Source organism: Budorcas taxicolor, chromosome X (assembly GCF_023091745.1).
Source record: "Budorcas taxicolor isolate Tak-1 chromosome X, Takin1.1, whole genome shotgun sequence".
Lineage (NCBI taxonomy): Eukaryota > Metazoa > Chordata > Mammalia > Artiodactyla > Bovidae > Budorcas > Budorcas taxicolor.
Genome location: NC_068935.1, coordinates 91,946,456 through 91,974,067, shown reverse-complemented (window position 1 = coordinate 91,974,067; position 27,612 = coordinate 91,946,456). Strand labels below are relative to the sequence as shown.

Genomic DNA, 27,612 nt, shown 5'->3' with positions numbered 1-27,612 from the left:
TTCTTTGTGTCTGATCTTTATTAATTTGATTAATATGTGTCTTGAGGTGTTTCGCCTTGGGTTTATCCTGTTTGGGACTCTCTGGGTTTCTTGGATTTGGGTGTCTATTTCCTTCCCCATTTTAGGGAAGTTTTCAACTATCATCTCCTCAACTATTTTCTCATGATCTTTCTTTTTGTCGTCTTCTTCTGGGACTTCTATGATTTGAATGTTGGAGCGTTTAACATTGTCCCAGAGGTCTCTGACATTGTCCTCATTTCTTTAAATTCTTTTTTCTTTTTTCTTCTCTGCTTCATTTATTTCTACCATTCTATCTTCTACCTCACTTATCATATCTTCTGCCTCCATTATGCTACTGTTGGTTCCCTCCAGAGTGTTTTTGATCTCATATTGCATTATTCATTATATATTGACTCTTTTTTATTTCTTCTAGGTCCTTGTTTAACATTTCTTACATCTTCTTGATCCTTGTCTCTAGGCTATTTATCTGTAACTCCATTTTGTTTTCAAGATTTTAGATAATTTTCACTATCATTATTTGGAATTCTTTATCAAGTTGATTCCCTATCTCCTCCTCTTTTGTTTGATTTGGTGGGCATTTATCCTGTTCCTTTACCTGCTGATTATTTCTCTGCCTTTTCATCTTCTTTAGATTGCTGTGATTGGGGTGTCCTTTCCGTATTCTGGCAGTTTGTGGTTCCTCTTTATTGTGGAGGTTCCTCACTGTGGCTGGTGTTGGACGGGTGACTTGTCAAGGTTTCCTGGTTACGGAAGCTTGTGTCGGTGTTCTGGTGGGTGGAAGTGGATTTCTTCTCTCTGGAGTTCAATTAAGTATCCAGTAATGAGTTATGAACTGTGAACTTCCAGATGTTCAAGCTGGTTTTAGAAAAGACAGAGGAACCAAGAGATCAAATTGCCAACATCCGCTAGATCATTGAAAAAGCAAGAGAGTTCCAGAAAAACATCTATTTCTGCTTTATTGACTATGCCAAAGCCTTTGATTGTGTGGATCACAATAAACTGTGGAAAATTCTTCCAGAGATGGGAATACCAGACCACCTGACCTGCCTCTTGAAAAACCTATATGCAGGTCAGGAAGCAACAGTTAGAACTGGACATGGAACAACAGACTGGTTCCAAATAGGAAAAGGAGTCCATCAAGGCTGTATATTGTCACCCTGCTTATTTAACTTCTGTGCAGAGTACATCATGAGAAACGCTGGGCTGGAAGAAGCACAAGCTGGAATCAAGATTGCCGGGGGAAATCTCAATAACCTCAGATATGCAGATGACACCACCCTTATGACAGAAAGTGAAGAGGAACTAAAAAGCCTCTTGATGAAAGTGAAAAAGGAGAGTGAAAAGGTTGGCTTAAAGCTCAACATTCAGAAAACTAAGATCATGGCATCTTGTCCCATCACTTCATGGGACATAGATGGGGAAACAGTGGAAACAGTGTCAGAATTTGTTTTTTGGGGGCTCCAGAATCGCTGCAGGTGGTGATTGCAGCCATGAAATTAAATGACACTTACTCCTTGGAAGGAGTAGAAGAGGGGTAATTAAAACGGGAGAGAGCAAGCTAGCCAGTAATCACTTCCTTGTGTGTTCTCCTCAGTCTGGACACCTCAGAGATGTTCACAGAGATACACAGAGAAGAGAAGAGGGAAGAAGGAGACAGAGATGTCCACGAGGAAAAAAGGGAGAATCAAAAGGAAAGAGACAGATCCAGCCAATAATCAGTTCCCTAAGTGTTCTCCACAGCCTGGAACACACAAGGAGATTCACAGAGTTGGATAGAAGAGAAGTGTGAGGGAGGAGATAGAGGCGTCCTGGTAAAGAAAATGGAGAGTCAAAAGGGGGAGAGAGCTATCAAGCCAGTAATCTCACTCCCAAGTAAAAATGGATACTGAAGATTCGGTTCTTAAAGGTACAAAATTGATAACAAATATCAAAAAGCAAAGCTTAAAAATCTAGAGTAGAGTTTAGGTTCTCAAAAATATAATATTAAAAACACAAAACAAAGTCACAAAAATTGTAACATATATATATGAAGTTTGCTTTAAAAGTAGGGTCCTTTTTTTGCAAGGTAATAGTAGGTTATAAAAATGAAAAATAAAGGAGTAGTAGAGGACTTATAAATTAAAATTTTTTAATTTAAAAATCATAATAGTAAAAATATATCTAGGAATTTCTCTGGAGCTGTTGCGGACGGTGTGGGGTCAGTTCATTTTCAGATAGTTCCTTGAGCTGGCTTATACTGCTCAAGATCTATAGGCCCCTTCTTGTGTAATTGGTGCTAACTATGGGGTTTTGTTCTGTTGCACCTCTCACTTCCAAAGCGGTTCCCTCTGTTTATTTTAGCGCCTTGTGTTTTCTGGTCTCTTCAGTGTCTAATTTCTGCCCTGACACAAGGGGGCGGTGGTGGTCACTTTTTTGGGCTCATTTGTTCAGTCGTGCTGTGGGGAGGGAGGAACACTGCAAACAAATATCACTGGCGTGTGTGGGGAGTGCTTGCAGTGTTTCAGCTGCACTGGTTTTATCCCTGCTCACTTCGTGTGTGCTTTCATGGTCTACACTTCTCAGGCTCCATGTTGCTCTGCTGGGAACTGTCTGAAGCGGGCCCTGGGTTGCGTGCTCTTCCCAGGTCTTAGCCGCTCAGGTCCAGGTTCTTGGGTACTCCATGAAGGCACAGACTCGGTTGGGCCTGCGTTTTGTGCCCTTCCCAGGTCTGAGCAGCTCAGATGACCAGGTCCTTGGTGAGCGCAGTCACCCCCAGGTGGGGCGTGCATCTTATCACCTCCCTCGTCCCAGCCTCTAGGTTTCCTGGGTGTACAATGGGTGCGCCTTCTCCTGGGGAGCTGATCTCTGGCTGTGACCCTCCCGGTGGGTGTCAGCCATCTGGAATCCCAAGAAGTCTTGGTTAGCAAGGAAGCCTGCTTGCAGTTTGGTAGATGATGCCTCTCTGGGACTGCAGTTGCCCCCTTCCAGCTCTGGCTGCCCCCGCCTGCCTGTCTCCAGCAGGGGATGGGCTGGTCCACAGCCAGCTAGCTCTGCTCAGTCCTGTCCTCTGTGAGCGGGCCTGGCAGTGTCATAGGTTAGGGCTTTTTGGTGGATAGTTCTCTCTCTCTCTCTCTCTCTCTCTCTCTCTGTCTCTCTCTCTTTTTTTCCTTCTCTCTCTGGCTATCCCACAGTCTGGGTTGCTTTCTCAGGTTAGTTCCCTCAAATTGCTCTCAAGGCATTCAGTCCTGGTCCTTACCATAAGCAATGCAGCGGGTGCCTCCCTATCCAGCCCCCACTTGCTAGTGGCGGATGCGAGCATATGGGCTGGTTCTCCACTGGGAGTTGCAGTTAGGCACATAATCTGTGGGTTTTAATTATTTATTTATTTATTTTTCCTCCGGTTATGTTGCCCTCTGAGATTCCAAGACTTGCCACAGACCCTCTGGTGAGAGTGTTTCCTGGTGTTTGGAAACCTCGCTTTTTTAAGACTCGCTTCCCGGGACAGATCTCCATCCCTACCTCTTTTGTCTCTCTTTTTATCTTTTATATTTTGTCCTACCTCCTTTCGAAGACAATGGGCTGCTTTTCTGGGTGCCTGATGTCCTCTGCCAGCACTCAGAAGTTGTTTTGTGGGATTTTCTCAGCGTTCAAATGTTCTTTCAATGAATTTGTGGGGGAGAAAATGGTCTTCCTGTCCTATTCCTCCACCATCTTAGGACTGCCCCCCTCCCCCAGTCAGTGTTGTAAAAAGAATGAATAAAAATGGAAAGAGACTAAAAGACTTGTGGGACAATATCAAGCATACCAACATATGCCTTATAGATGACCCAAGAGAAGGAGGGTGGTTAGAAAAACTACATGAAGAAATAAGAATTGAAAACTTACCAAATGTGATTAAAAACATAAATCTGCCCATCAGAGATCAAAATCTCCATTTAATACAACCTCAAAGATTCACACTTAGACACTGTTGAAAAGAGAGAGCCAGTCTTGAAAGAGGCAAGAGAGAACCAGCTTGTTATATACCAGAGAACCCGAAGAAGATGAACAATAGTCAAAAGTTAGAAGTAACTTATTTTCACTGTTGGGTTAATTAAGGAACAAGAAGTTATATATACATATAATACAATATTATTCAATCTTAAAAAGGAATGAAATTCTGACACATGCTACAACATGACTGACCATTTAAGATATGCACAGTGAACTATGCGAGTCACAAAAAGATAAACATTGTATGATTCCACTTATATGAGTTATCTAGAGTAGTCAGATTTAGAGATAGAAAATAAAATGGTGGTTTCCAGGGGATGAGGAGAGGGAGGAATGGGAAGTTACTGTTTAATAGGTATAAGATTCAAGTTGGGAAGAAGAAAGCTCTAGAGGTGGGTAGTGGTGATTATGCAGCAAAATTTGAATGTACTTAGTGCTGCTGACTGTATACTTAAAAGTTATTAAAGTAGTAAATATTATGTTATATATCTCTTACCACAAAAGAAACAAAAAGGAAGACAAGGTATGAGTAAAGAGGGTATGGCAAACCCTATCCTGAGCAAAAGTGTAACTTAACTACTGAAAATTATTTTTAAAATCATTTAACCCTCAGACATACCATAGCCTAGAAGACAAGGATTCCTTCTCCTCCTAGATCCCATTCTTGGGTTATAGTTTCGCCCTGGAATAGGATTACCCCCAGTTCTTATCAACGCCAGCCCTATGTCCCAGTAGGTGTGGTAAAGAGGCTCACTTAACCAGCCTCCACTCATGGCAGAAGCTCTAATCCAGGGGCAGCATGCCAATGATACTTGGGGCCCTGATCATTCCCACTGAGCTCATGTGTCAGAAGGAGTTTCCACACTGAGGATCAAGTCAAAAAGACTAGGGTCTGCCAACCCATCACCCCATCCTCAGTACCCACTTGTAGAACAGAATGCCACTTGTCACTCTGAGAAAAGCAGCCCCAGATCTGGTACAGTGACTAGGAGCTCTTCTTAGTGGATAAGCAGGCCATAAAAATGAGGAGCTCTATACGTCTACCTAAAGTGACTGTGTTTATTTGGAACACAGTTGATGCTAAGGAATTAACACGAGGCTGGTCACTCCATGATACAAGCAGAATGGCAGAGCATCTAGAAGTTTTATAGAGGGAATTGGGGAAATAAACAACCAAGAAGAGCCATCCTAGAGCTCCCCTGGTGACTCAATGGTAAAGAATCTGCTTTCCAGTGCAAGAGATGGAGATTTGATCCCTGATATGGGAAGATCCCACGTGGTCCCAACTTCTGAGCCTCTGCTCTAGAGCCCAGGAGCCACAACTCCTGTGTGGATCACAACAAAATGTGGAAATTTCTTAAAAAGATGGGACTACCAGACCACCTTACTGCCTACTGAGAAACCTGTATGCAGGTTAAAAAGCAACAGTTAGAATCGGACGTGAAAGAATGGTCTGGTTCAAATTGGGACAAAAGTACTTAAAGGCTGTATACTGTCACCCTACTTATTTATCCTATATGCAGAGTACACCATGTGACATGCCAGGCTGAATGAAGCTCAAGCTGGAATCAACATTGCTGGGAGAAATATCAATAACCTCAGATATGCAGATGATACCACCCATATGGCAGAAAGTGAAGAAGAACTAAAGAGCCTCTTGATGAAGGTGAAATAGGAGAGTGAAAAAGCTGGCTTAAAACTCAACATTCAAAAAACTAAGATCATGGAATCCAGTCCCATCACTTCATGGCAAATAGATGGGGAAACAATGGAAACAGGGACCAACTTTATTTTCTTGGGCTCCAAAATCACTGTGTACAGTGACTGTAGCCATGACATTAAAAGACACTTGCTCCATGGAAGAAAAGCTATGACAACCTAGACAGCATATTAAACAGCAGAGACATCATTTACTTTGCTGACAAAAGTCCATGTAGTAAAGCTGTGGTTTTTCCAGTAGACATGTACGGATGTGAGTATTGGACCATAAAGAAGGCTGAGCACCAAAGAATTGATGCTTTCCAACTGTGGTGCTAAAGAAGACTCTTGATAGTCCCTTGGATGGCAAGGAGATCAAACCAGTTAATCCTAAAGGAAATCAACTCTGAATATTCATTGGAAGGACTGATGCTGAAGCTCCAAGACTTTGGCCACCTGATACAAAAAAATGGATTCATTGGAAAAGATCCTGACGCTGGGAAAGATCAAGGACAGGAGGAAAAAGGGGTGGCAGTGGATGAGATGGTTGGATGGCATCACTGACACAATGGACATGAGCAAACTCCAGGAGATAATGTAGGAAGGAAAGCCTGGCATGCTGTAGTCCATGTGGTTACAAAGAGTTGGACATGACTGAGCGACTGAACAACAATAACAACAGTTAAGTAAGTGGGAAAACATCCCTTGTTCATGTATAAGAAGATACAAGATTTTTAAGATGGCAGTAGTCCCCAAGTTTGACTACATATTTACCATAATCCAAAATCCCAGATGGCTTCTTTGCAGAAATTAACAAGCTGACACTAAAATTAATGTGTAAATGCAGTGGGCTCAGAGTAGCCAAAACAGTCTAAAAAAAAAAGGCATAATTGTAGATTCATACTTCTTAATTTAAAAATTTACTACAAAACTACAGTAATTGAGACAGTAGTATAAGGGTAGGCATATAAATGATGAAGTACATTTGAGTGCCCAGAAATAAACCCTTCCATTTATGGTCAACTGATTTTTGGCAAAGGTACCACAATAATTCAATGGGTAAAGATAGTCATTTTAGCAAACAGTTTTGTGATAACTGATAGCAAATAGTTTGTGATAACTGGACATTCATATGCAAAGGAGTGAAGTTGGATCTCTACCTCACATAATATACAAAAATTAACTCAAAATATATCATAAGCCTATATGTAAAAGCCCAAATTATAAAACTTTTAGAAGACAACATGTGTAAATCTTCATGATCTCAGATTAGGCAATGGTTTCTTAGATGTAGTGCCAGAAGCATGACAGAGAGAAAAGTACGTAAATTGGACTAGATCAAAACTAAATGCTTAATCCACAGCTAAGATTATTCTCAATGGTGAAGGAATGGAAGTATTTCCTCTAAGACCAGGAAGAAGACAAGGGTCCCCACTCTCACCACTATTATTCAATATAGTTTTGGAAGACCTTGCCATGCAATTAGACAAGTAAAAGAAACACAAGGAATCCAGAAAGGAAAAGAAGTAAAACTATTAGTGTTTGCAGATGACATGATACCATACATAGAAAATCCTAAAGATGCCACCAGAAAACTACTGGAGCTAATCAATGAATTTAGTAAAGTAAGTCACATAATACAGAATTAATACACAGAAATCTCTTGCATTCCTATGCACTAACAGAAAATAATCAGAGAGATTAATGAATCAATCTCACCATTGCACTCAAAAGAATAAAATACCTAGGAATAAACCTACCTAAGCAGACAAAAGACCTGTATGCAGAAAACTATAAGACACTTATGAAAGAAATCAAAGACAACACAAATAGATGGAGAGATATACCATGTTCTTGGATTCAGTTCAGTTCAGTCACTCAGTCGTGTCCGACTCTTTGCGACCTCATGAACTGCAGCATGCCAGGCCTCCCTGTCCATCACCAGCTCCCGGAGTTCACTCAGACTCACGTCCATCGAGTCAGTGATGCCATCCGGCCATCTCATCCTCTGTCGTCCCCTTGACTAACAAACACATGAAAAGATGCTCAACATCACTCATTATCAGAGAAATGCAAATCAAAACCACAATGAGGTACCATTTCACACCAGTCAGAATGGCTGCGATCCAAAAGTCCACAAGCAATAAATGCTGGAGAGGGTGTGGAGAAAAGGGAACCCTCTTCCACTGTTGGTGGGAATGCAAACTAGTACAGCCACTGTGGAGAACAGTGTGGAGATTCCTTTAAAAACTGGAAATAGAACTGCCATATGACCCAGCAATCCCACTGCTGGGCATACACACTGAGGAAACCAGAATTGAAAGAGACGTGTACCCCAATGTTCATCACAGCACTGTTTATAATAGCCAGGACGTGGAAGCAACCTAGATGTCCATTAGCAGACGAATGGATAAGAAAGCTGTGGTACAGATACACTATGGAGTATTACTCAGCCATTAAAAAGAATACATTTGAATCAGTTTTAATGAGGTGGATGAAACTGGAGCCTGTTATACAGAGTGAAGTAAGCCAGAAAGAAAAACACCAATACAGTATACTAACACATATGTACGGAATTTAGAAAGATGGTAATGATAACCCTGTATGCGAGACAGCAAAAGAGACACAGATGTGAAGAACAGACTTTTGGACTCTGTGGGAGAGGGCAAGGGTGGGATGATTTGGGAGAATGGCATTGAAACATGTATACTATCATGTAAGAAATGAATCGCTAGTCTAGGTTCGATACAGGATACAGGATGCTCGGGGCTGGTGCAGTGGGATGACCCAGAGAGATGATATGGGGAGAGTGGTGGGAGGGGGGTTCAGGGTTGGGAACTCATGTACACCTGTGGTGGATTCATGTTAATTGTATCCAAAACCAATACAGTATTGTAATTAAAAAAATAAAATTTAAATTTTAAAAAAAAGGGAAAAAAAAGAATGAAATAGAAACTTCAACAATGATAGTGGAAGGCTTCAATGCCCTACTCTCAATAATGGCTAGAACACCTAGACAAAAAGCAAAAATATGGAAGATTCACGAAACATCATCAACCAACTTGACCTGACCTGATAAAAATGATGAATATAGATCCTTCACACTACACAAAAATGGATCATAGACTAAAATGTAATAGTTAAAACTATCTAACTTGCAGGAGAAATTTTTCATGATTTTGAGTTAGGCGAAGATTTCTTAGATACAACAGCCAAAGCAAAATCAACCTAAAAAAATAGATTTCTTCCAAATACAAAATTTTTACACTTCAAAAGCCACCATTACAAAACAGAAAAGACAAGCCACAGACTAGAGAAAATATTTACAAAACATATATCTGATAAAGGACTTGTATTAGAATATATATAACAAACTCTTAAAACTTATAAGAAAACAGACAACTCAGTCTAAAAATGAATAAAAGATATAAATAGACGTTTCACCAGAGATGATATAGGGTTGTAATATAAGCACATGAAATGATTCTCATCTTCAGTAATCATTGAGGAAATGCAAATTTGAACGATAATGAAACACCACTTCAGTCAGCTGAAATGATTGTAATAATAAAAAAAAAATGACAATGACAAATGTAGGCCTGGCTGCAGAGAATTGGAATTCCCTCATACACTGATGGAAATTTAAAATGGTATAGCTACTTTGGAGATTAGTTTGGCGTTTTCTTAACAGGTTAAACATAAATATATAAATAGTCACTCAGTTGTATCCAACTCTTGTGACCCTATCGACTATAGCCCATCAGGCTCGTCTGGCCATGGGATTCTCCAGGCAAGAATACTGGAGTGGGTTGCCATTCCCTTCTCCAGGGAATCTTCGCAACCCAGAGATCAAACCTGGGTTACCTGCATTGGCAGACAGATTCTTGACTGTCTGAGCCACCAAGGAAGTCCATTCAAATAATCATAAGACTCATTTATTTCACTCCTAGGTATCTGTTGAAAAAATAGGTCCACACAGACTTGCACATGAATGTTCAAAGAAATATTATTCATAATAATCAAAAGGTAGGAACAACTCAAGTATCTGTTAACTGGGAAGTGGATGTGATATGTCCATCAATAAATGTTACTCAGTAAAATAAAACTACTAATACATGCCAGAGCACTGAACCAACCTCAGAATTAAGATGCTTCATGCCAATGAAAATAATCAAAGAAGGAACGTTCATGGACTTACCATTGTAAAGCTGTCAATTCTCAGATTGATCTGTAGATTTAACACAATTCCTGTGGGCTTAATGCAAGGTTTTTTATGAATGAAGACAAACTTATTCTAAAGTTTATGTGTAAATTTATATAGGCCCTTATGATAGCTAAAACAATCTTGCAAAAAAGTATAGGAGTCATTCTACCTAATATTGTAGCCAAAATAATCAAGACTGGAGTTATTTGCAAAGGGATAAGCACATAGGTCAATGGAACAAAATTAAAAACCTAGAAATAGAACAACACATGTATACTCAAAAGTGCAAAAACTTCACTTGGAGAAAGTACAGCCTTTGAACAAATGGTGCTGGAACAATCGGACATCCATAGGCCAAAGAAACAAACACTTCAATCTGAACCTCACACATTATACAAAAATTAACTCAACCCTGTCTAAAGAAGGCATCCTAGGAACTTGTTTAGAAAACTGGGAATTTTTGAAGAAAGCATTAACCATTCAGTCTCTAAACTGCTGTTCTAATCTACAGATCACGGACTTGAGTTGTCACATTTCCTGCTTCCAACCAACCCTGCTTGCTTCAGACTGGCCCCCCATAATCGTAATTGGCAAGAGCCAATTCCTTAATATATATTTTGTTACTCCTGTTTGCCCTGAATTCAGTGGTTTCTGTGTACTGGCAGACTCCTTGGTTTGTCTCGAGGTTGAAGTCAAGGGGAAATTCTCTCAGCACCAAGGACCTCTCTGTTCAGTCCTGAATGGATTTTCCCTCCAATTGCAGTGCTTGTGCCTATACTTGTGCCACTAAATATATAAAGGTATATCGTTATACCACCTCCAGATTCTCATTGTTGAATATATTGTTCAGAGTTAAATACATTGCACCCTTCAAGCCATGTGTCCATTTTAAAAATCTGAATGAAGGGCCAGAATATACTTGAGGTCAATGTTTGGTGAATTTAATAAAATAAAAATGATCAGCACTTCTAGAAGTCTATCTTGAATGAATAATCGGAGATACAGATGAGATTTAAATATGTGTATATCTTTATAGTAATTTTATAATAAAAGAAAATGAATAGTATGTTTCTAATATTATAGGAATATTTATATAAATTTACAAAACAAATGAGGAACATGAAGTTATTTAAAATCATGTTTTTGACAAGTATTTAATGAATGAAAGATTCTTACAATGTTGAATGAAAAAAGCAAGATAGAATATTCTATATGTAGTATGAAAAACCTGAGATTTGAGATGCTAGGAAGAAAGAAGCCATAAACTTAACAGCAGTTATACGTGAATGGTGCCTGTCTCCTCTACCATCTAGATGAAGTAACCAAAGGCAGAGATTCTTTTACTTTATTTCAGAACCTAGCTAGCATCTGACCCATGGTAGGTTACACTTAGCTTACTAAGTGTTTGTGAAATGAGTAAATGAGCTTTTGTCACTTAATAATGATGCTTTTATCTTCTAGATACATGGTTCAATGGCCTGGCGGCCGAATCCTGCATCGCCATGAGCTAGACACTTTCCTGGCACAGGCAGTTTCTACTCAACTTTATGAACCAGATCAACTTCAAGAACTCAAGGTGATTTGAACTATCCTCATTTAAATTATTTTATGAGCTCATAACTCTATTTTAGGTCTTTTTTTTTCCTGCAGCTGGAAAGAAGAGTAAGTTCTGCAGGTAAATGTTTGATTTACTTTAGCCAAATATTTGTGTCTATTAATAAACCCAACACTGCTTACATACTGATGGGTGAGAATGGGTAGAAAAAATGGTATTGTGTAAGACTGGTAAGTTGTGGCCCATAGATCACAGTAAGGTTTCCAACTCTTGCAAAAGATGCTACAGGGGACTTATCCTGGTGTTCTGTTTGTCTTTGAGTAAATATTTACCCTCTCTCCCTGGTGGCTCAGTGGTAAAGAATTCACCTGCAGTGCAGGAGGTGCAGGGGACACAGGTTCGATTCTTGGAATGGGAAGTTCCTCTGGAGGAGGAAATGGCAACCCACTCCATTATTCTTGCCTGGAGAATTCCATGGACAGAGGAGCCCACGGGCTACAGTCCATCAGGTCACAAACAGTCCGACACAACTGAGCACGCACACAATACAATACTTGATTTACAATATTACATTAGGTTCAGGTGTTAGCATAGTGATTTGGTATTTTTGAAGATTATATTCCATTGTAGACTATTATAAGATAATGGATATAATTCCCTGTGCTACCCTCCTTTTTTAAAAGTAATGCTGAGTATTAGAGGGAAGTCTAGACAAGCAAGAGGAAGCAAGTAAATCCAACATCATAAGTGAAGGCAGTAGAATATAGTAGGTTAGAGAGTAGGCTCTGAAGCCAGGCTGCCTTGAATCTTAGCTCATGAGGTTGCTTAACCTCTGTAGTTTCAGTTTCCTTACTCATAGTATTATGAGGATATTAAATAAAATAATCCATGCAAAACACTTACAAGAGTGGCTAGCATGTTCTAAGTATACAGTACTCAATTAGTTATTAATGCAGGACACTCCTCTTATGACTTAAGTAGCCATGGTCCTTTGAGACCCTAGTATAAACTAGAAGAAAATCAAGTCTAGTAAGACTTACAAAATCTTGACATGAGATCAACAAAGGAAAAGATGAAAACAGTCTTAGACAAACAGTGTTGGTTCCTTTCTTCAGTAAATGTGATATTGCTTGATACTAGAGCAGGTACTGACAACTCCACACCACACCTAGGAGGGGACCTGCAAGTACTATCCCTTTTCCTGTTAAAGCCATCTAACATGTCAACTTGAGATAACCACTGTGTACATTTTGATGATTTCTTCCAGCCTTTTGTCATGCATTTTCTACGTGGTTGATATATTATTTATGTAATTATATATTGTATTTTTAAACTTGACATAGAACATAGTTTCTTTGTCTTAAAATTTCTTAGTAAATAATCATATGGATGTATCATTTAATTATTCTTATTTTGGCCACTTGGTTTCCAGTTTTCACTTTCTATATGTAATAATTAACATCTTTATGTATTAGAGCCTTATTCACATCTCAACTTCCTTAGAATAGATTCCTAAAAGTAGAATTTCTGAGTCAACAAATGTGACCATTTTAAGGTTCTTGATACATATAGCTTAATTTTAATGTACATTACTCATTAGTTTTATTTGAGTGTGCTGTTTATTTCACCATATCCTCATCAGCATTGGACGTTCTTTTGGTCTTTTGTTTTGTTCTAATTTTTTTCTTATTTGACAGGCAGAAAAATTAGTATCTCAAGAGGGTATCTTTTTAAGATTTGAAAGTTGATTTTTTTGTAATGAGTATCTTCCAAACCATCTTAGAGATAGAAATGGATAGAGGCTGCTTACGTACTCAAATGTCCATATTTAAAAGTAACATGTTCTCATTTAACTGGAATAATCAGCAAAACAGGAATAAGAGCAAATGTAACCAATAACAGCAATTTCTTAATGGTAGTTTTTCCTCTGTGGTGGTTTCAGATTGAGAAACTGGATGCTCGAGGGATCCAGCTTGCTGCCCTCTTCATGAGCGGAGTTGATACAGCCCTGTTTGCCAATGATGCCTGTGGCCAGCCAGTTCCTTGGGAACACTGCTGCCCCTGGATTTACTTCGATGGAAAGCTGTTCCAGAGCAAGCTAATTAAAGCAGGCCGGGAGAGAGTATCCCTAGTTGAGCTCTGCGATGGCCAGGTACCAACATGTTGGGTAGCTACTAAGACGAACTGTGATCTGCTGTGAAAGTGAATGGCAGAAAAGGGTAAAGGAGCAGAGAGACTGGGGAAGGAGGTAGCAGAAGTGGGAGAATGTGTCTGACCTTAAACTAACTTGGTCAAGGATGGTCCCAAAGGCCCAGTGTCTATATACATGTTACAAAATCATGTTGGCATAGTTTTGGAAGTTTTGACCACAGCAATCAGAGCAGAAAAAGAAAAAAAAGGAATCCAAATTGGAAAAGAAGAAGTAAAACTCACTGTTTGCAGATGACATGATCCTCTACACAGAAAACCCTGAAGACTCCACCACGAAATTACTAGAGCTAATCAATGAATATAGCAAAGTTGCAGGATATAAAATCAACACACAGAAATCCCTTGCATTCCTATACACTAATAATGAGAAAATAGAGAAATTAAGGAAACAATTCCATTCACCATTGCAACAAAAATAATAAAATACTTAGGAATATATCTACCTAAAGAAACAAAAGACCTATATATAGAAAACTATAAAACACTGGTGAAAGAAATCAAAGAGGACACTAATAGATGGAGAAATATACCATGTTCATGGATCAGAAGAATCAATATAGTGAAAATGAGTATACTACCCAAAGCAATCTATATATTCGGTGCAATCCCTATCAAGCTACCAATGGTATTTTTCACAGAATTAGAACAAATAATTTCACAATTTGCATGGAAATACAAAAAACCTCGAAGAGCCAAAGCAATCTTGAGAAAGAAGAATGGAACTGGAGGAATCAACCTGCCTGACTTCAGGCTCTACTACAAAGCCACAGTCATCAAGACAGTATGGTACTGGCACAAAGACAGAAATATAGATCAATGGGACAAAATAGAAAGCCCAGAGATAAATCCACACACCTATGGACACCTTACCTTTGACAAAGGAGGCAAGAATATACAATGGAGAAAAGACAATCTCTGTAACAAGAGATGGGAAAACAAGGTGCTGGGAAAACTGGTCAACCACTTGTAGAAGAATGAAACTAGAACACTTTCTAACACCATACAAAAAAATAAACTCAAAGTGGATTAAAGATCTAAATGTAAGACCAGAAACTATAAAACTCCTAGAGGAAAACATAGGCAAAACACTCTCTGTATTTGGGGAATGAGTGGGCACATTCACAACAGGATCCTCTATGACCCACCTCCCAGAATACTGGAAATAAAAGCAAAAATAAACAAATGGGATCTAATTAAAATTAAAAGCTTCTGCACAACAAAGGAAACTATAAGCAAGGTGAAAAGACAGCCTTCGGAATGGGAGAAAATAATAGCAAATGAAGCAACTGACAAAGAATTAATCTCAAAAATATACAAGCAACTCCTGCAGCTCAATTCCAGAAAAATAAATGACCCAATCAAAAAATGGGCCAAAGACCTAAACAGACATTTCTCCAAGGAATACATACAGATGGCTAACAAACACATGAAAAGATGCTCAACATCACTCATTATCAGAGAAATGCAAATCAAAACCACAATGAGGTACCATTTCACGCCAGTCAGAATGGCTGCTTTCCAAAAGTCTACAAGCAATAAATGCTGGAGAGGGTGTGGAGAAAAGGGAACCCTCTTCCACTGTTGGAGTGCAAACTAGTACAGCCACTATGGAGAACAGTGTGGAGATTCCTTAAAAAACTGGAAATAGAACTGCCTTATGACCCAGCAATCCCACTGCTGGGCATACACACCGAGGTAACCAGAATTGAAAGAGACACGTGTACCCCAATGTTCATCACAGCACTGTTTATAATAGCCAGGACATGGAAGCAACCTAGATGTCCATCAGCAGACGAATGGATAAGAAAGCTGTGGTACATATACACAATGGAGTATTACTCAGCCATTAAAAAGAATACATTTGAATCAGTTCTAATGAGGTGGATGAAACTGGAGCCCATTATACAGAGTGAAGTAAGCCAGAAAGAAAAACACCAATACAGTATACTAACACATATATATGGAATTTAGAAAGATGGTAACAATGACCCTCTATGCGAGACAGCAAAAGAGACACAGATGTATAGAAGTCTTTTGGACTCTGTGGGAGAGGGCAAGGGTGGGATAATTTGGGAGAATGGCATTGAAACATGTAAAATATCATATGTGAAACAGATCGCCAGTCCAGGTTGGATGCAGGATACAGGATGCTCGGGGCTGGTGCACTGGGATGACTCAGAGGGATGGGATGGGGAGGGAGGTGGTGGGAGGGGGGTTCAGAATGGGGAACACATGCACACCCTTGTTGGATTCATGTCAGTGTATGGCAAAACCACTACAATGTTGTAAAGCAATTAGCCTCCAATTAAAATAAATAAATTTATATTAATAAAACAAAATCATGTTGGGAAGAGTTTTGGTTTTTTTTATAATGAGGCTTCAAGTTTTCATATTCCTTTTTTTTGCTCTGAGTTATTTTTTCCCCATGGAATGAATGCTCAGATATACTATATGCCTTTCTCCTCATTCTTAGAATTTCATTTCACTTATTTACAAAAGTTAAGTCATTTTTTAAATGATATTTTTTGTAAAGGAACTATTTTATAAATAGAAGATGGCAGTAAAATAGATGACAGAGTAAAAGCAGGGGATATTTTTTCCAATAAAGCCTTGGGAAAGATGAAAGAAGGCAAGGGAAACGAGCCCTTACTTTCTTCTTTGTCCGTTTGTGGGGAATAAGCTGATAGATTAGAGAAGAGGCCAGCAAACTACAGAAAGATTTTTTTTAATTTGAATTTTTATTCCAATAAAACTTTTTGAAACATGGCCACATTCATTCATTTACATATTGTCCATGACTGCTTTCATACTACAATGGGAGAGTCAGGTAGTTGTGACAGAAACAGTATGGCCTTTTTCAGAACAAGCTTGCTGACCTCTTGACTAGAGGCATGGACTTCTCCTGGATAGAGGCCATGGTCTCTGATCCTGAGTATGAGAGAGAAGGTTAAAAGGGTTTGTATGTGTCAAGTTTTGTTCTCTCTTTACGTAATTCGATTACCTCCCCCTTAAAAAATAACCTAGCCTATTGCTGGCTGTGTGATTGGGCATTACTAAATACTCATTGTTGTATTTGTCTTTCTTGACCTAATCATGGTGCCTCATAAGCCCTTGGTCAGAACTAGTATGGTGGTAGTTTGACATCATGCAAAGAGTGGGAGCTTTGTTGTCAGGGAGGCTTCGCTGAGTATGTTGCCTTGAGCCATTTAACTCCAGGCCATGATTCTATTCGTGGGAATAGACTTGTGAGTTTGTACATAGACCACCCAATACTGTGCCTGAAACATAGGAGAAGTTTTAAAAGTTGCAGCTGCTATTATTACTCTGTTCTTCATTTGAAGGCTGACCTGGCAACCAAAGTGGAGAAGATGAGACAGAGCATACTTGAAGGAGTCAACATGAACCATCCACCGCCTTCTCTACTTCCATCACCTACCTTTATGCCTCCCATGGTGCCCTCTCTGTACCCTGTTTCACTTTACCCCCGAGCCATGGGCCCAATGCCACCTCCCCCTCAAGGAAGGAGCCGGGGGTTTGCAGGTCAGTACCTAAGAATAAGGTGTTTGTCATTGTCAATCTATTTCATAATAACCTATCCAGTAATTATTGCCAGTTACAGAATCAGCAGTTTCATATATATCTTACCTCATTTACGGTCTGTGCTGTAGTGTGGTTTGAAGAGTAGCTTATTGAAATGGAGGCGTGTAGCATAGGGAAGAAAGCCCACTGACTTCCCAGACTACTCTCCATGGAAGTTATTAGTTCCTAAGGTTTTGACTTACGAAGTAACTGATGTAGAAACCAAGAGTCACATTTTACTTTTGAGAACTGCAGTTCATGTGAACTGGGTCTTCATGGTTGCTGGTTAGCCCACTAATTCCCCATAGACAGGTGTACACAGGAACTTGCAGGAAGAGCAGTGGGAAGTCAGTAAATGCCTAGTATCAGCAAACAACCGTAGCTTGATATACCCATTTCCACTCTAAGGGTAGACCTAACACATTTCCAGAAACATAGAGAGAAATAAGTCACAGTCTGTACCCTCTAGGGGATTGTGTTTTAGTGAGGAAAGCAAATACATAGATATACATGTGGATCCACATATACATATACTGGGTTAGCCAAAAAGTTCCTTCATTTTTAAAGTTAAAAGACACAGTTTTCATTTTCACCATGAACTTCATTGAACAAGGTATTCATCATTTTGTTCCATTACCTTCTGCCATTTTTCAGGGAACTTCATAATTTCATCTTCCCAAAACTTTTTTTTTTTTTTTTGCAAAGAATAGTTCCAGGTGTCTTTGATAGTCTTCCAAGGAATTGAAATTTTTTCCATTAAGAGAATTTTGTAAAGACTAAAATAAGTGGAAATCTGAAGGTGCAGTGTCTGGTGAATACAGTGGATAAATCAGAACTTTGCAGCCAAGCTGTACCAGTTGTTGCCTGATCATCGAAAAACAAATAGTCTTGCACTATCCTGATGGAAGATTTTACATTTTCTGTTTACTAATTCTGGATGCTTTTTATTGGGTGCTGCTTTCAGTTGGTCTAATTGGGAGTAATACTTGTTGGAATTAATCGTTTGGTTTCCCAGAAGGAGTTCATAATAGAAGACCCCCTTCCAATCCCACCGTATACACAACGTCACCTTCTTCAGATGAAGACTGAACTTTGATGTGGTTGGTGGTGGTTCATTTCACTTACTGCATGATCTCTTCCATTACACATTATTGTCCAGTATCCACTTCTAATTATCCATCACAATGAAACGTTTTCATTATATTTAAGTAGAGAATCATAAGCAGAATTATAGTCAAGAAGGTTTTCCCTTAACTTATGTGGAAGCCCAACATCAAAGCGATGAACATAACCAAGCTGGTGCAAATGATTTTCAACATTTTATTTGAATATTTTGAGTATATCGGCTATCTCCCACGTGGTATAACATTGACTATTCTCAGTTAATGTCTCGGTTTGATCCCAATCAACTTCAACTGGTCTACCTGACTCTGGACCATTGTCCAGTGAGAAATCCCTAGTACAAAATTTCTCAAACCACTTCTGATATGTTCGACCAGTCACAGCACCTTCTCCATACACTGCACAAATTTTTTTTTTTTTTTGCATTTCAGTTGCGTTTAACCTTTCTTTTTTAAATAGATGCACACTGATAACCACCTGACCTGCCTCTTGAGAAACCTATATGCAGGTCAGGAAGCAACAGTTAGAACAATATGGAACAACGGACTGGTTCCAAATAGGAAAAGGAGTATGTCAGTGCTGTATATTGTCACCCTGCTTATTTAACTTATGTGCAGAGTACATCATGAGAAACGCTGGGCTGGAAGAAACAAGCGGGAATCAAGATTGCCAGGAAAAACATCAATAACCTCAGATATGCAGATGACACCGCCCTTATGGCAGAAAGTGAAGAGGAACTAAAAAGCCTCTTGATGAAAGTGAAAGAGGAGAGTGAAAAAGTTGGCTTAAAGCTCAACATTCAGAAAACGAAGATCATGGTATCTGGTCCCATCACTTCATGGGAAACAGATGGGGAACAGTGGAAACAGTGTCAGACTTTATTTTGGGGGAACTCCAAAATCACTGCAGATGGTGATTGCAGCCATGAAATTAAAAGACACTTACTCCTTCGAAGGAAAGTTATGATCAACCTAGACAGCATATTAGAGACATTACTTTGCCAACAAAGGTCCATTTAGTCAAGGCTATGGTTTTTCCAGTAGTCATGTATGGGTATGAGAGTTGGACTCTGAAGAAAGCTGAATACCGAAGAATTGATGCTTTTGAACTGTGGTGTTGGAGAAGACTCTTGAGAGTCCCTTGGGCTGCAAGGAGGTCCAACCAGTCCATCCTAAAGGAGATCAGTCCTGGGTGTTCATTGGAAGGACTGATGCTAAAGCTGAAACTCCAATACTTGGCCACCTCATGTGAAGATTTGACTCATTGGAATAGACCCTGATGCTGGGAAGGATTAGGGGCAGGAGAAGGGGACGACAGAGGATGAGATGGCTGGATGGCATCACACATTCGATGGACAAGAGTTTGAGTAGACTCTGGGAGTTGGTGATGGACAGGGAGGCCTGGCATCCTGTGATTCATGGGGTCACGAAGAGTTGGACATTACTGAGTGACTGAACTGCACTGAACTGAAGCACTACTAGAGCCATCTTACAGAAAAAAACAAACCTTTTGACCAACACAGTATGCACACACATGTATGAATAAATTATGGTGATATCTGAACTGTGGCTTAATGACAAACAAACATTCTTGCTTAGGTAGGTCAGGTACTGATCCTGATAATTCAAACAACCTTTTTTGCTGGTGAAACAGTATTTTAATGGGGACATTTTAACATGAAATGTCAAGATTCTGTGATCGGGTGACAGTGGTATGGTTGAAGTGTGTGTTGTATATTGCTCATCACTTTAAAAATAGTAAAGCTTGGAAGTTGAAATTTGTCTTAAATTTAGGGTCACAAACTTCAGCATGGATGTTTTAATTCAAGGATGTGCCTAGGTGAGCAATGTAAATATCTGCTCAGTTCACTCAGGTAATGATTAGGTCTCACAAACCAGGGAGCCAGCCCTTCATTCCATCCTTTGAAGATGTTTTTACAGATGCCTGCCCTCATTCTTTACATGCTGATTTTATTGTGTCTCAGAAGATAGCTTTAATTAAGGCCAAGTTCTCAGAAGGTCCTCACCATTCTCCCAGCTCCCAGTGATAAAACCTAGTCTTCAGTTACTGGTGGCTCATGAGGAGCCTCCTGCCTTCTTAAAGACCACAATAGGATCCCCAAATGCAAATCTTTCTTGCCCGCTTAGGATTGGCTAGTCACCTAGTTCCTTACACTCCCATTTTTATATAAATGAGGGGCTATTTGCTAACAATCTGCTAAATGAGTGAAGAGTTATTAATACTTGGGTTTTTTCCATAAAATAAAGTTAAAGGCTTACTAGCATTCTCTGTCTTATGAAAGCTTTCTTTTGTGCCAAATTGCAGACCTGTACTGTGCTTGTGAACTCACACACAGAGTTGGAATTTCCTGTTTTAAGATGATATCATGCTATCTTGTCTTTAGTTGGTTCTGGTTTTCAAGTGTTACTATTCTCACTTTGTAATCATAAATTACTGTTAGTTTGTTGTTGTTCAGTTGCTAAGTTGTGTCAGCTCTTTGTGACCCCATAAATTGCAGCACACCAAGCTTCCCTGTCCTTCACTATCCCCCAGAGTTTGCTCAAACTCTTGCCCATTGAGTCAATGATGCCATCCAGCCATCTCATTCTGTCTCCCCTTCTTCTGCCCTCAATCTTTACCAGCATCAGGGTCTTTTCCAATGAGTTGGCTGTTGGCATCAGGTGGCCAAAGTATTGGAGCTTCAGCATCAGTCTTTCCAATGAATATTCAGGACTGATTTCCTTTAGGATTGACTCGTTTGATCTCCTTGCTGTCCAAGAGACCCTCAAGAGTCTTCTCCAGCACAATTCGAAAACATCTTCATTAAACTGTTAGTTTAGTTTCATTATTTTTTGTTCTGTTTGGTTGTTTGACTAATCCTCCAGTGTGTAGTGACATGCATTTGAATCAAAAGTAGTTTTGGCCAGTTACATGAGGATGTATAAATTCATGTATCAGTTCAGTTCAGTTCAGTTGCTCAGTTGTGTCTGACTCTTTGCCACCCCATGGACTGCAACATGCCAGGCCTCTCTGTAAATCACCAACTCCCAGAGTTGCTGACTCAAACTCATATCCATTGAGTCAGTGATGCCATCCAACCATCTCATCCTCTGTCAAGCCCTTCTCCTCCTGCCCCCAATCCCTCCCAGCATCAGGGTCTTTTCCAATGAGTCAAATCTTCCCATGAGGTGGCCAAAGTATTGGAGTTTCAGCTTTAGCATCAGTCCTTCCAATGAACACCCAGGACTGATCTCTTTTAGGATAGACTGCTTGGACCTCCTTGCAGTCCAAGGGACTCTCAAGAGTCTTCTCCAACACTGCAGTTCAAAAACATCAGTTCTTTGGCACTCAGCTTTCTTTATAGTCCAGCTCTCACATCCATACATAACTACTGGAAAAACCATAGCTTAGACTAGACTGACCTTTGTTGGCAAAGCAATGTCTCTGCTGTCTAGGTTGGTCATAACTTTTCTCCCAAGGAGTAAGCATCTTTTAATTTCATGGCTGCAGTCACCATCTGCAGTGATTTTGGAACTCCCCGAAAATAAAGTATGCCACAGTTTCCACTGTTTCTCCATCTATTTGCTGTGAAGTGATGGGACCAAATACCATGGTCTTAGTTTTCTGAATGTTGAGCTTTAAGCCAGCTTTTTCACTCTCCTCTTTCACTTTCATCAAGAGGCTCTTTAGTTCTTCTTCACTTTCTGCCATAAGGGTGGTGTCATCTGCATATCTGAGGTTATTGATATTTCTCCCGGAAATACATGAATACATGTGTACATGAAATAAATTCATTTCCTGCTTTAAAAAGGTAGTTTGGGCCTATAATTTTCCAATAGCTAGATATTAAGACCTCATTCTCTCTCCACAAATACTGAATGCCTACTGTGTATAGGCTCTGTAGTTGAAAAATGAATCAGGCCCACCGCACTTGCTAAAGTGGATGTATGTAGATTTTCAACCCCTTCTTCTGAAATTTGCTTCCACCGTGACCCTTTGTTGTTATCACAGTCTTTTTATCATAGAGAAATGGAAAAATACATAGAGTAGGTGGGCTGTGGATCTTTTATTCCACCTCTTATCCTACCTTGCACTTGCCATTCACTGCTGCCATTGTTCCTCTCTTTCTAGGACTCCATCCAATCCCACCCCAAGGAGGAAAACTGGAGATTGCTGGGATGGTTGTGGGCCAGTGGGCTGGCAGCAGATCCTCTAGAGGGCGAGGCTCCTTTGGCATGCAAGTGGTTTCTGTCGGTGGGCCAGGAAAGGGGTATGTATTTGAATAGGTTGGTATAAGCTAGTATCAATCAAGGTGCTCTTGGGAAAATGCCCAGCTATTGAACCCTTTTATTAAGGTAAGAGGCATGAACTAACTTTGCATTTTTAAAGTCAGTTTTCAGTTGAGTTCAGTAAACATATAATAAATGCCCTGCCTTGAAACAGTTTTTGCCCTAGAGGAGGACTTGGGACACGGGACAATTCAGTATAACATAGAAGTGACAAATAGAGGTTTACACTGGTAACGCAGAGGAGAGGCATCTAACCTAAGAGGGTCAAACTTGCTAGTGGAGGTGAGTAGTTAATTAAGTGAAAATGGAGGTATGGGCTTTATGTGTTTCTCATGATCACTTTCTCCCCCCGCCCCCCCACCCCACTTTCTCAAGGCATGGAAAAGAACAGACTGGTAGAGGTGCCAAAGGACACAAAAAAGGAAATAAACAAGTAAGTACCTTTTTGAGATGATCTACCTCTTCTTGTTTTTGTTTTTGTTTGCAAGAGATCAGATCAGGCATGGAAACCTGGGAGCTTTCGTAGCTTCTCCCAGCATTTATTTTCATCTGCCTACTCTCTAGCAGTCTTTTGAGGGTTAACCTGCCCAGGCTGATCCCACAGGGCTGCAGAGTGTTATCCTTTTCCCTGAGTGAGGCCACAAAATAGAAACTTGGTACTATGTCCTAAAGACTGCACTTAGCAAAGCATTACTACATGAACCATAAAGAGGCCAAAGTGAAATTAACAGTGGGATTCCAACAGCACACCTCAGTTTCTGTGGTGCTACCAGAGATGCTTAGAAAATTAGACTTTTGCCTTTGCTGATGATGGGAGAGGAGGAGGCACTGCCATTCTGCTTATTCTTGCTGGTTCGGAATGGTCTGAAACTCACTGGTCTTCAAATTCACTGGTCCCCCATCCCCCTGTAGAGATCCAAAATCTTGTACTGGTTTCAGACTGCTGGGCTCCTCGTAGCATAGTAACTATCATTTCTTAAGTGCCTGCGTTCTCCAAAGCCCTCTACTAGACATTTTACATGTGGTTTCTAATCCTCACAAAGGTCGTTGATGAGACCATTCTGTAAGGCCATTTTATCATCAGTCCTCAATTCCAGCTCTTCTCTCATGTATATAGCCAGCCCTCATTGCATCCATGTTACTCCCATTTTCTAATGTTTTCTCAAGGAATACAAATTTGCTTTAATGTTATTTTGAGTCCAACATGAAACTACAGTGATAAGTCCCCTACATGTATTTTGTAATGTACTCCAAAGCCAGAAAGAAGTGACCTTGGGTTTTTTCCAAAGCTTCTCAGCTTTTTCCAGAAACTGCTCAGTAAGGGAAAAGGGATTGCATTGTGCAGGAAAATGGATCACTCGGGTAGTCTCCCATAAGGTAGTACCCTATAAGATAGCCCTCTCATAAGGTTGGAGAAGGGAATGGCAACCCAATCCAGTATTCTTGTCTGGAAAATCCCATGGACAGAGGAGCCTGGTGGGCTACAGTCCATAGGGTCACAAAGAGTCGAGCATGACTGAGCACACATACACATATACAAGGTACTACAGCCTTGATGAATTCACTATGATTCAGGGACTGATCAGTAGGCATGCAGCCTAAAAAACTTGATATCTTTGGTGCAATCATAGTGGATCTATCTTTCAGTGGTTTGCTCACATTAACCAACATCACAGAAATAGCTTTGTGGATATGGCTAAAGGAGTGGGGAAGGGGACGAGAAGGGAGAAGGTGAAAGGTAAAGTACTAATTTACAGTGGAAAGAAATAATTATCACAATATATTGTATACTTTTTCCTAGTCACTCATAAATGCAGGTACTTATTATTCCTATTTTAAACAGGAGAAAACTAAGGCTCAGGAGAATAAAGCATCTTGACCATCAAGTTAGTATTAGAGTTGGCATTCTAGCTTGAGCTGACTGATTTCAAAGCCCTGTACTGTGCTAATTCTGATACAGTATAACAACTGTAATTGTTAGACAAGATTCATACCTAGGCCTGCCTGACTCTTGTATGCATGCTCTTAACCATGTCTGATCAGAGCTTGCTTTCTCTAAGCAAGCTGCCAAGGAGGCTATGGTATCAGAAGTTTGCCTGAGGGTGTGGAATCAGAACAGTAATATTAGCTAGCAATTACTGAGTTCTTACAGCATGCCAGACGCCACCATGCTTTACATGGTGTGTGTCATTGATTCCTTATATGAACCTGTGAAATAGATACTGGTTTATGGATACTATTTGATATCTAGTTAATATATACTATTCAGTTCAGTCACTCAGTCGTGTCAGACTCTGCAACCCCATGGACTGCAGAACGCCAGGCTTCCCTGTGCATTACCAACTCTTGGAGCTTGCTCAAACTCATGTCCATCAAGTCGGTGATACCATGATACTATCCAACCATCTCATCCTCTGTCATATACTATTATTCTCTTCTAGATGGGGAAACTAGAGGGGAAAAAGGGATGATAGATGATCTTAAATTCCTCTTAGCTAAGATTTCTGGGGGTACTGTTACTTACTCTAGAGGTAGCCTGGCCAAGGAAATCCTTACATTGACTTTGTTTGTAGCTAAGGCATCTTCCCATCTGAGATAATTAATTGTTCCAGTTTATTAAATATGCCATTACAGTCCTATCTTCATGAGATTATTCCTAGGTCGGTGGAGTTTTGTGTATTCTCAAATTCTTCAGTCTCTTATTTATTACATTTTTATTTCTTTGTTGACTCACATGGCTAATTCCTTCCATTACTAGTTTCATCTTATTTCTAGGTTCTTGAGAAAAACTTCACAGTAACCTCTATGTTGTATAGGTATTAGAGACAAAGGATCTAGCATTGAATCTGGCAGTGCCACTTACCAGTTTTGTAACTTTGGGCAAGTTACTTACCCTCTCTGTGCCCTAGTTCCATCATCTATAAAAATGGAAGAATTGGTATCTACCTCAGAATTATTCTGAGTATTAAATGAGATAATATAGTGAAGTTTTTAACATAGAACCTGGTACATGGGAAGTGCTCAATAAATATTGGTAGTTATTATCTATAATGACCACGTACTCAATGGGCATTAGATTTCCATTATGTATTGTGTCAGTAGAAAGAACAATGTCTTTGGAATCAAACAGACTTGGATGCAAATCTGGGCATGCCAATGACCTTGAGCAAGTCATTTTACTTTTTGGAGCCTCATTTGTCTGTCTTATCTGTGAAACCATCATCAGAATACCTGGCATGTCCAACCACTTAATAATCAGAAACTCTTATTATTCCTAATAATACTCATTGGGAGCCAGTACTGCACTTCAAGGTGATGCAGTTCATGGCATTAGCATTTCAGGAGCAGTTACCATTGCTGAAATTAAAACCAAGTGATTGTTTTTAGTTATGAAAGATTCTGTGAAATATTGCACATAGATCTTATCATTTGTTTTCTTTTCCTTTCATTTACAAACCCAGCTGTCGGTATTGGATGGCTGCATGGAAGTTAAGAGAATAAACTTTAGAGGCTGACTGACCTGGAGTGGAATCCTGGCCCCACTACTTTCTACTTGTATCTCCTTAAGCAAGTTACTTTAATCTTTTTGAGCCTCAGCTTCCTCATCTGTAAATGGGATGTCACAATATCTACCATTTAAGGTGCCTTTTGGCATTTGAAAAAACACACTGTAAAACTTGGTAAATAGTAGCTGGGCCGTTATTGTGGTGTTGTCATTGCCGTTAGATTCGAGTTAGATCTTTTTGTTGTCACCCTAAGTTCTCCAGACAGTGTCAGAGTGTACTAGGTGCTAACAAGCTTTGGGCTTTTTGGTGTTTTTTAAGAACTGAAGCAGTTTCCACAGGCTAGCTTATAAACATTCTTGGGAAGGATCAGCCAGTTTTGGGATTACCATTCCTACTGACTATCTCTGTTTTTGACAGAGCTCTTCAGATGGAGTTTCTAAATCCCTGGAGCCTCAACAAGGTCGGTCTCGCTCACAGGTAGATGGAAACAGTGGCACATTGATCAAGGAAGAGACGAATGATCATCTTCCAGCTTCATCACAGTGTGCCTTATCCAGAGACAGCAGTGTGTATAATAACAGTAACCGGTACTTCCCTGGGAAGAATGGTGAGAAGAGCCGCTTACAAGAGCAAAAGCTAGGAACTGTGACACAACAGAAAGAGGAGTAACAAGCAAGAAGATGGCTTCAGCAGATCAGGAAGAGGGGAAAACCTATACTTCTCTGATTTTAGGCCTAAGTTAGAGGAGGACATGAAATGCTTATCCTAGTTTTGTTTAGGATTTTGATGGGGGTGTTCTTTGGTATCCATCTTTTCCCCTTCCCTGTCTTTTTCTGGGCTTCCAGACTCAGCAGTCTGTTTCTAGAGAAGCTCTGATCAAATATGAATGGCAACAAGACTAGTTCCTATTCTAAAATTGAATATATAGTGCCAATATTCTCTTTACCTCCCCTGGGAGGCTATTAATGCACAGACTATTGGGTATCATCACGTAAGGACCTACAGAAAAGGTCTAGCTTTGGTTTTCTGAGTCTTTATTATGATGTTCATTTACAAAACCGATGGGATGGTGGATACAGCTACCTATGGCTTCCTAACTTGTTTTTTTCTTTATGAACTGGTAGGGCCTTCATGTATAATCAGTATCCACATCCTTCTAACTCTTTTCCCCACTCACCTATGCCAGGGATTTGTACTACCGCCTCTAGCTCTGGCCTGACAATCAGATAGGTAGATGTTTTCAGGGAAGTGAGGTAGTATTGGTTATTTTATTTTTTTTATTCTTTTTTTAATTTTATACACTTAAAATAACTACCAATGGCCTTTGTACTGGGGGATTCAAGTGAGTCGAAAAAGTACTGGGCAGATTTTTCCTGCCTCTGAACTAAAGCATTATTTGTAAAATAGAAGATGTGGTGCAGTTTACCCACTCCCTGCAAGGGTGGGAATCAGTGT

General features: G+C 39.8%; 1 protein-coding gene across 1 annotated transcript in view; it reads left to right on the top strand.

The window, feature by feature from the left end:
• Positions 1-27,612, top strand: part of FAM120C (family with sequence similarity 120C) — a 144,008-nt gene extending 116,396 nt beyond the window's left edge. The window contains exons 11-16 of the mRNA XM_052663185.1: positions 11,357-11,471; positions 13,393-13,602; positions 17,003-17,201; positions 22,494-22,632; positions 23,027-23,084; positions 26,575-27,612. Coding sequence (XP_052519145.1) covers positions 11,357-11,471; positions 13,393-13,602; positions 17,003-17,201; positions 22,494-22,632; positions 23,027-23,084; positions 26,575-26,826 — 973 coding nt within the window. The 3' untranslated portion in view covers positions 26,827-27,612. The remainder of the gene's footprint in view (positions 1-11,356; positions 11,472-13,392; positions 13,603-17,002; positions 17,202-22,493; positions 22,633-23,026; positions 23,085-26,574) is intronic.